The sequence below is a fragment of the Cebus imitator genome, unplaced genomic scaffold (genome assembly GCF_001604975.1).
Source record: "Cebus imitator isolate Cc_AM_T3 unplaced genomic scaffold, Cebus_imitator-1.0 Scaffold90, whole genome shotgun sequence".
Classification (NCBI taxonomy): domain Eukaryota; kingdom Metazoa; phylum Chordata; class Mammalia; order Primates; family Cebidae; genus Cebus; species Cebus imitator.
This window is the reverse complement of record NW_016107405.1, coordinates 5,268,241-5,278,521: the sequence shown is the minus strand read 5'-3', so window position 1 is coordinate 5,278,521 and position 10,281 is coordinate 5,268,241. Positions and strand designations below refer to the sequence as shown.

Here is a 10,281-nt window from a genome sequence, read left to right as displayed (position 1 = left end):
AACCATCATTCTCAGCAAACTGACAGAAGAGCAGAAGATCAAACACCGCACGTTCTCACTCATAGGCGGGTGTTGAACAATGAGAACACATGGACACAGGGAAGGGAGTACTACACACTGGGTGTTGGCGGGAAATAGGGGAGGGACAGTGGGGGGTGGGGAGCTGGGGAGAGCTAGCAAGAGGAGAAATGCCAGATATAGGTGATGGGGAGGAAGGCAGCAAATCACACTGCCACATGTGTACCTATGCAACAATTTTGCATGTTCTTCACATGTACCCCAAAACCTAAAATGCAATAAAATAAATGGGAAAAAAAAAGAAATTTTAAAATGCTTAGAATCAAATGGTAAAAAGGCAACAAATACAGAGGATGGAGGGTGAGAAGAATGAGGAGAAGAAACAATAATACAAATATGGAAAGAAGAAACTGAATAAAGACAAAAAAGTTGAGGAAATAAACAAAATCTAATTGTTTTTAAAAGATTGGCAAAATAGACAACCTCTGCCAAGACTAATCAGGGAAAATAGAGTAAAAAGAGGCAAATAAAATACAAAATGAAAAGGAAGAAAAATCTACATAGTATTTTTAAATTATGAAATAACATCATGAAAAGCTATGTAATACATTTTTTAAATATATAAATATGTATATTAAATATAGACGTGCTTGAAGCACAGCCTAGTACTGAGATACATGGGCATAGTCAGGTATTGCTGGTGAGAATTTAGATAATCATCGGCAGCCATTCTGAAGAGTGAAATGGCAGGACTCACTGAAAGCAAGCACTTGTACAATCCCTCCCCTAGGGGTACAGCCTAATGAATGTTTCTCACATGTCTACAAGGATGTTCAATGTAGCACTGCTGGGATAATGGGAAGTTGAGAGAAGCCTGGAGGTCCTTCACTACAGGAAAGGTTAAGTAAAATAGAGTAAGAACATAACATGGAATATGGTGCTGCAGTTAGAAACTACAAACTAGACACAAGAGGTACATAGAGCAAAAACAGACAGGCCTGAAAAACAGTGTTGAGTAAAACAGGAGAAGCAGAGATCTATAGACATGACATTACAGTCTATATTCTGCAAGACTGTTATAGTCACAGTTTCTCTGAAATCAATTAGATTTTATATTCTTGAGGTTCCTCACCAACTATATTTCAAGAGAGATCAAATCAAATCCCCCAAAATGCCCAACAAAGCATAAATTTGTTATAGTCCACAAAAAGATCAAGAAGTCACGATTTATGATAAAAATGAATAGGTGCTCTCTCAAATGTAACATGTTCAAAACTGAATTCATACTTTTCTCTCAAAAAACCTCTTTCATCCCCAGGCATCCACATCTTAGCTGACAGAAAGCCCTTCCCCTTCAAGGCAAATACTTAGAATCAGCCTTGACTTTTCTTTTTTCTTGTACTGTACATCTGATTGATTAGCAAATTCTGCTCATCCTGTCTTCAAAATATATCTAGAATCATCACATTGCACCACTCCTCTGCTACCACTCTGGCCTGAGCCGCCACTGTGGCTCACCAAGATTAATACAAGAGCCCACTGGCTGACTCCTTGGCTTCTCCCCTGCCACACAGCAGCCTGTAAAAATTAAGATGAAGCCAGATGTGGTGGCTCATGCTTGTAATCCCAGCACTTTGGGAGGCCAAGGTGGGTGGATCACAAGGTCAGGAGTTCGAGACCAGTGTGGCCAATATGGTAAAACCCCGTTTCTACTAAAAATACACAAAAAAATTAGCCAGGCATGGTGGCGGGCACCTGTAGTCCCAGCTACTTGGGAGGCTGAGGCAGGAGAATCACTTGAACCCAGGAGGCACTATTCATTTTTATCTTAAGTAGTGACTTCTTGATCTTTTTGTGAAGTATAACAAATGTATGCTTTGTTGGGGGCATTTTGGGGGATTTGATTAGATCCCTCTTAAAATATAGTTGGTGAGGAACTTCAGGAAGATAAAATCTAGTTGATTTCAGAGAAACTATGACTGTAACAGTCTAACAGAATGTAGAATAGTGTCATGTGTGTGTTCAATTTATATGTCTATAGGTTGTTGTGAGCCGAGATCACACTACCAGAGTCCAGCCTGGGAGACAAAGCGAGACTCCATCTCAAAAGAAAAAAAAAAAATTAGGACTGGTCATATCACTCCTCTGCTCAAAATCTTGCAAAGCTCTCCATTTCACCCAGAGTAAAAGCTGAAATCCTTACTGTGATCCACAAGCCCTGTTATGATCTCTAAGCTCCCTCCCTTCTCTCCTTGGGCTTATTCAGTTCCATCCATCCAGGATTCCTTTGCTGTTACTTGAACACTCCAGACATATTGCTGCCTCAGGGCCTTTGAAAATATATCACATGACCAACTTCGGCATCTCCTTCAGTCTTTGGTCACATATGCCTGATCATCCCACTGAAAAATGTGACTTCCTGGCCTCCACATTCTCTACCCACTGGCTTTCCTCATCCTCCCCATACTGCACTACTTTATCTTTTACTCCACAGCATTTTTCACTTTCTAATATACTATAAAAACATACTTATTATGTTTATTATTTTTTGTTTCTCCTCCCTGCTTGAATATAAGCTATGTAAGAGCAAGGTTCTCTATTCTGTTCATTAATTATACCAATCACCTGGAACAGGTGCGGACTTGGAGTAGAGATTCAATATACTTTTGTTGAATAAGTGAATGGATGAATGGTGGGTGGTTTAGGGCAATGTGAGTATAGCTTGATCAAAATCAAGGCTAAAGGGTAAAAAGAATGAGAAAATGTGAACCAGAAAAAAGACAGTCTTGATTGGAGCCACTGAGTGAAATCACGACTGAGTCCTGGGAAGGTGAAAAGCAGAACAGCAGGCATCCAAGGGAAGAACTGGTGTAGGTATGGCTGGGAAACAGAAACCAAAGATCCATACTTGGAAAAGCAGGCCCAAAACAGGATTTTTGAGAAGGGAAGCTAAATCGCTTACTCAGATACAGGCATCTAGCCAGCCATATAAATGGAAGGTTCCAGGGTATACTACTCAATACACTGAAAAATGGGCATCCAGCATACGAGAATTCCTGATAGTGACAGCTCAGGTTATCAGTCATGTAAATGGAAATACCTAATAGCAAATAAAATAACACTATTTCCAGCTAAAATTTTCACCCGCATCAGGGGTTGTCTACCACCTGCTTCATTATGCATAGTGAATATAGAGTAGAATGCTGATAAAACATGATTCATCATTACTGATGTGGTTACCATTAGGTAAATCAATGATTGATAAATCTATTATTTGCTCTCATTGGTTAAACCCTTTTCCTTTCTTCATGACACACAAATTGTCAATAATTTACTGAGTAAGTAAACTTAAACAACAATATCAGGCAAATCCAGGAAAGCAATTCAGATCAAAAAGAAGGCAGGGGTTGATACAAAGAACTTTGAACATCAGTGTGGTTTTATGTCTAGTATCCACTTTCAAGGCTCACTTTTTCTTTATTTGTAAGTGTAGCAAAGAAAATCTAGAAACATGCCAACAATCATTTCAGAAACACTTAGAGGAATTAACATATTTCACTGTATACTCTGTCTTTAGTTCAATGCTACACCTGCGTATTGTCAAAGCTTTCAAAGTAACTGTTCAAGTGACACTTGATTGCCTAAGGTATTACAGGTACTCTTCTCACTCCCCATCCCCACATGAAGGTCCTTTACTTCTTTGACATTCAGGCTTAACAACATTGAGATCAATTTATCAGCCAGGCTACCAATATGATCCATGACAATTTTAAGGAAAAAAAAAAAAAAAAGGAATACTGTATACAGGGGAAATACTGTGACCTTTGGAATGGAAAGGCAGAGAAGGAAGGAACTAGGAAACTTAAGAATGAGGAAAAGGGGAAAGAAAAGGCAATAGAAATTACCTCCAAAACATTCATTTCACATTTTTCCTCCTAAAAAGATCTTTATACCTTTGCAATGAAAACAGCATTTACGTTGTAAAATATTCTCTAAAATATGTTTTACAAACAATTTTGGAAGAACATAGTATTTCTCTTTCACAAATCATTGATTTCATAAAGATTTCCCCTCATGAACGTAAGTGGGCCCAAATGCAAATCAACAGTACTTAATGTTCTACAGACTTTGATTAGTCTTGGAGGTGTATATTTTCTAAAGTGTGCTTCCATTAGACGTGCTCCTCTTCATAAATCATTTAAAGGGCATCCTCACACTATCACACTAATTCCCAAAGGTCAATCACCCCAATATACCTCTAATGACCTAAAAAGGGTATGTAATGAGCATCAGCAATAATTTTCTAAGCAGAACTCATTTTAGTTTACATTATTTTTTAAATAAATATTATCACTTTCAAGGAAGGTAGACAATCAGAATTAAACCAGCAAGAAAGAGGTGTAATAATCAATAAGCAGCAGGCATCAAAGGTCACAGGTGCAACGCCTTAACTGGGAATTTGTAAGCCATAGCTCTCTGACTTACCAATTCAAATACTTTATTGACTGCCTCTGTCTACATGATACTGCTCTTTCATACAGGCAATCTATCCCATCCTTATTAGTTTAACCATGCCAGTTCTGACAGTATATGGTTAAGGGACTAGACCATGGTCATCAGACCTATGACATTCCTTCCAAATCTACTCAAATAGGGGCAGGGAAAGACAGAAGGAAAACCTGAGGTTAGCTAAACAGTAGATGTCAAAAGGAAAAAAGAAATTGTGCTGTATATTAAATGTTAAAGAGGCAAAATTACCAACAAGAGAGCAAACAGAAAGACCTTTCCTTAAATTTAATAAAGCAGAAAATGCAATCCTTTTCATTTTAAATAACAACATCTTACATTACAGTGATGTAGACAAGCCAGCATAGAAGGCCAGTAATCCCAGAACTTTGGGAGGCCGAAGTGGGCAGATTGCTTGAGTCCAGGAGGTCAAGATCAGCCTGGGAAACACAGCAAAACCCAGTCTACAAAAAATACAAAAATTAGCTAGTCTTGGTGGTGTGCACCTGTATTCCCAGTTCTTTGGAAGGCTGAGGTTGGGGGATGGCTTGAGCTTGGGAAGTGGAGGCTGTAGCAAGATCACACCACTGCATTCCAGCTTCAGACTGAGACCTGCATTCAGGCATCAGACTGAGACCCTGTCTTTAAAAAGGAAAAGAAAAGAAAGAGAAAGCCAACATGCTTTCTTAGCCCTGCCTACTGCCAAAATATTCCCTCAGCAGTAAGGTGCTGCTTCCATATTTGTGATTGCAAAAGGAAGCTAATCAAAATGAGTTTTTTTAAAAAACATCCTGGGAATTCAAAATAATTAATGTGTTACTTCAAAAAATAAGTGATGAATTTTGATGTTAAGGAGCCAATGTGTTTACCTTATCAACATTTCACAGGTGTATTGCCATGAAAATTTAAGAAATTATCTACTGCTGGTCTTCCCCAGAATTCTCTTTCATTTTTTTATTCAGAATCTCTTACCAATTAAGTTTCCCTTTCCTTAAGGTGTTTCCAGAGAAATTTCTTTAAATGATTCTACTTTCTACATGGAAGGCATTCTAACTCTTGACATTTCTATTTCTACTTTGAAGTCTGCTCTAGGAAAGTTTAAACTCATGCATATGGTGAGAGGATGGCTGTGTCTTAATGAGAAATTAGATCATCCTGCCTAAAACTCTATCAGCAGGCTGTCCGGAATCTACTGGGCTGTTTTATCAGAGAAAGTCTTCCAGCAAGATGGTTTATGTGCATGCTGCTAAAGGAGTGAACCTCTCAGTGAAGTCGCAATTATCTATGACCCATGACCAGAAAGGAGCCAAACAAATTAGGCCTCACCAACAACTGTCTCCTGCAAGGCTGAGACCAGCCACAGCTTTAACAAAAAGAAGGGTCCTCGACCTTCCCTCCTCTGTTTGTGGTGCAAGGATTGATAAAAGGAGTCCCTGAAGGAAGGATCACTTTGAATATTTCTCTTTAAAACATGTATCTACCATGTCAGAGTGTTCCTTACAGGATTGTTACACCAGAGGGCCTGTGTCTACTGGATGCTCCATAAACTCAGAAAAAGGACCACATGTATTGGTATTCTAAGAATATGACAGATCCAGATGTAATATAAGAACGTACATATATACATATACAAACATGCGTAAATATATATGTGTATACACATATGTAGAGAGAGGAGAGGGAGATTAAATAGAGAGAGGAAGAGAGAGATGAACTGAGTGATCAATTAATTCAAGAAAATGAATTAGAAATATCATAAAATGTCCATCAGAGGAATGGTCAAGCAAATGATGACATAGTTACATAATGGAGAAAAACAGGAAAAGAAAACTGTAAGCATGCCTACTCTATGTCAGGTGTTTACACATTATCTTATTTAATTCTCCCCACCAATTATCCTTTCAGGTAGAATCATTATCTTCAATATACAGAAGACTAAATGAAAGCCCATAAAAGGTATTAATAAGGAAGTTGCCTTGGATCACGAAGCTAGTAAAGAGCAAAGCTGAGATCCACATCCAGGTGTTTTGATTTCCTGTCCAGTGTTTCTGCCACTGGATCCATCTTTCCCCCAATATCTATATGTGAACTAGGTCAATCAATGGAATTGTTAATATAAAATAATTGTAAACAAAAAGCAAATTATAATGTAGATGTACTGATTTTAATCACATGAAATTTTAAATGTATGCATTGAAACTGATAAGCAGGAGACTGACAGAAAAAACTGAAATTAAAATCGTCAGAATTTGTTCTTCCTATTAAGTTACCTAAGCACTCAAGAAAATCACCAAAATTAGCTCCTCAATACATGCCTGTTCCAAGCAAATTAAAGTTAAGAAAATTCTGTTAAAGGCTGAATGCGGCTGGGCCAGGTTAAGACAGAGAAACACCTGATCCTTTCTAAAATTCCCAGCTCCTTCAGCACCAAAATGACTGGTAGAAGGATGAAGTATATCAAAGGATGGAATTTCTGTAAGTCAAAAATCTTGGAGAGCAAGTTCATATCTTGGCAGAAATCTCCTTTTCTTAAAATTAGCACTTATATAACATTCTTTGAATTCTTCCTTCAACAAAAATAATTTAATTGAGGGAGATTCCTTCTGCAGTGGCTTGGCCTAGAAAGCATCTATCACCTGCAGTCGAAGAGAAATCCTTTATAATCTTCCCTTGTTTTTCCTCTCCCCAGATTTGGGGGCTATACTGTTGCTTAATGGAGTGGCCAAAACCAAAGCGTGAGCCTCACTTGGGCCTTCTCACGTCATGCTGTAACTTGCAGAAACAACCAGGGGTGAGCCTGGAGTGTTGGCGCTCCCTCCTCCAAAGAGTAACCAGGAATTCACAAGAATAACTGTATTTCCAAAGACAAACTGAGAAAAAGCTCACCAAGTGTGCAGTCTTCCTGTGCTCAAATCCATGAGCTGAGAATTGAGCAAGAGGCCACTTTTATCTTGCCCCTTGGTTCTTTCTTTTTTCTAATTCAGCAAAATAATGAAATGTTGATAAAGGTTTTCTGAGATTGTTTTTAAAAAGAAAATAGCCTATAAATACAATTCATACTGGTGTCAATTTCTTCATGAAAAGCATTTCCTACTAACAAAAAACATGGAAATCAAAGTTTCCCAACTGGTTTCCCTTAAAGCCTCTGTTTTGTTTTAAAGTTAAATAATCATAACCTCCTTTGGTTCTCTTTTGTTTTAAAACTTCCACGTATTTCCTCTCTTCTTAATTTTTATCTTGACTACTACTAATAAAGTATCCTACTTCAAGAATCTAGGAAAATGCTTGAAACAACTACAACAGGATTAGCTCATAATATTAAATTTAAGAGTAGTAATTTTACCGATAATTAATTCAAATCTTCCTAACAACTATACAGGAAAAAAAAAAAATCAGTTAGCTAACATGGCTGATCTCATTATTGGCTTCCGGCTGCAGCCCCAAAGGTTTGATAATAAGAACATCTATTGAGATTTTTAAAATAGGCCAGTCACCCTATTAAAAGCGTTGTATGTATTATCTCATTTAGCGCTCAAAAACATTCTAAAAAGTAATTTTGAGGACTGTTATTGTTGTTCACATTTTAGAGATGAAGAAACTAAGGCAAAGAGAAGTTGAGTAACTTGCCGAACATACATCCTTTATCTAGTAAATTGGGAACTAGAGTTGAATCCCACACAGTTTGACTTCAGAACCCATGGAACCACCACACCACCACTGGTACAGACTGCTATGGCCATGCAGTGGGCTCCTACATCTGTAAGCCACTGATCTCAAACACAAACTTAAACTCACATCTCTCATCATTTTCACTGCTTCCCTGGTCCTCCCGAGTCTTCTGGCACACATTGCTAGCCTTCTTTTGATGTACACCAAGACATTGGTGTCTCGTCCTGAAGAGGGAGACAAAAAAACACCAAAATAAAAAAAAAAAAAAAAAGAAAAGAAAACAGAGGCCCATTTGCTGTGCCCCTAAAGGAAAACTTCAGAGCATTGACAATTTGTTAATAGTAGAATCAATACAGAGTAAAGTAAAAGTACTTATACTCCCAAAAGTCAAATCATGTGACTGATTACCTAATCCATGCTTTTGAGTTAGGATGTTAACCATTTGATAATAAATAAAATCATCTACCAGAAAGTGCCGTGAAAATGAACATACCCACATTGTATTCAGTTTACAAGCAGGAATTCCACATTCTTCAAGTGTGCATTCTTTTGGTAAAGATGCAGAGGTGAATCTCGGGTTGCATCCTGATGAACTATTTTTTTTTTTTTCCATTCTTGACATTAAGTCTGGAGAAGCCTCATCTTGAACTTCTGCTTTATATTATTTTTTTCCCTAACACTAGTGACATCATAATCATCTCCAGGTCCCCAAAGCAGTTGATTTTAGATGGCAATATAACACATTCCAGATATGACAATAGAGTATGCAACAAAATGAAAAACTACCTTAGTGTTAGAGAAAGAATTGACAAGCTAAATAGTTATAACAATAGTCAGTAAAATGACTCTTAAAAAGTATATTAACAATTTCTCGTCTTAATCTTTTATTTAATTATATGTCTTTTTGGATATGTTTCCAGACCAGTGAGAACATGCATGTGCTTAATCCTCGATAAAATTACCATGTTTGAGAAAAATATGACACACCTGTTATAGATTAAGCACATGTATAATATGCAGCTATTAAAAGACATTAAGACTAAAGTCCTAACATTTCAAGTTTTAAACAATGAGAACAAGATGTGTGCTGAAAATCTGCCAAGTACCTACAAATTATTTTTAAAATGTGATTATATTTTTGGATAGATTCAGGCAACAGGTTGAAAGGATTTAATTTAGAGAAGAAAAGAAAGAAAATTTAAGTTGTATTACCGGTTATGTAATTTTATGTATTGATTTCCACTTAGTTCACAAAATGCACATTGACTACATGTCTTCAAAATGTATTGCATTACATTAAAATACTTTTTTAATTAAAAAGACATAGATGGTGTTTAGAGACTTTATTAGCATACATACGCTACAGAATAAAAATAAAAACCTTGGTATTGATAAGGTACAGGTGTGGACATACTCACATATATGCAGGCTATAATGCAAAGATCTTGCTGGCACCTTAGTTATAGGGACTAATGCAGTCAGTTTATACACCAAATCCAAGTATAACATTAAAATTTAATTTTATAATCTCCAATATGAAGGACATACATTCCTACTCTCTAAGTTTCAGGAGGGAGAAACTAAGTGAGAAACAAAGTAACTGCGAATTTTGGTTGGACCATAGAAATACTCTCAAATTTTGGTTGTACCATGGAAATACTTACTCTCTTACCATAAGGACGGCTAAATTTCTGTTTAAACAACCAACAAACTGATGAGTTGAGGGGCTCAGGAAATTCCAGAAACAATCTTGTTGTTTTGTATCTATAGTGTTACCCCCCTCCAAAATGTCATTGACTTTCAGTTTAGTGCACTGAAGTGAAAGGACTCAGATTTTAAAATTATCTTAAAGTTAAAAGGGTATTTTTTTTTCCTTTTTCTTGTTTAAAAAGGTATTATTTTTAATACAGAAAAGATAAGTAAGAGCTCATGGCTCCTTCTCTCTGGAAGCCAATACCAATGTTTCTTACATAAGAGATAAATGCTGATACAATCACCAATAACTGTTATTTTCTTTTTTTTTTTTTTTTTTTTTTTTTTTTTTTTTTTTTTTTTTTTTTTTTTTTTTTTTTTTTTTTTTTTTTTTTT

General features: G+C 36.7%; 1 protein-coding gene across 15 annotated transcripts in view; it reads right to left on the bottom strand.

The window, feature by feature from the left end:
• Nucleotides 1-10,281, bottom strand: part of ST7 (suppression of tumorigenicity 7) — a 300,125-nt gene that overhangs the window by 88,776 nt on the left and 201,068 nt on the right. For all 15 annotated transcript variants that reach the window (XM_017535062.2, XM_017535063.2, XM_017535069.2 and 12 more), the window contains one exon: nt 8,320-8,417. In XM_017535062.2, the coding sequence (XP_017390551.1) occupies nt 8,320-8,417 (98 nt within the window). The remainder of the gene's footprint in view (nt 1-8,319; nt 8,418-10,281) is intronic.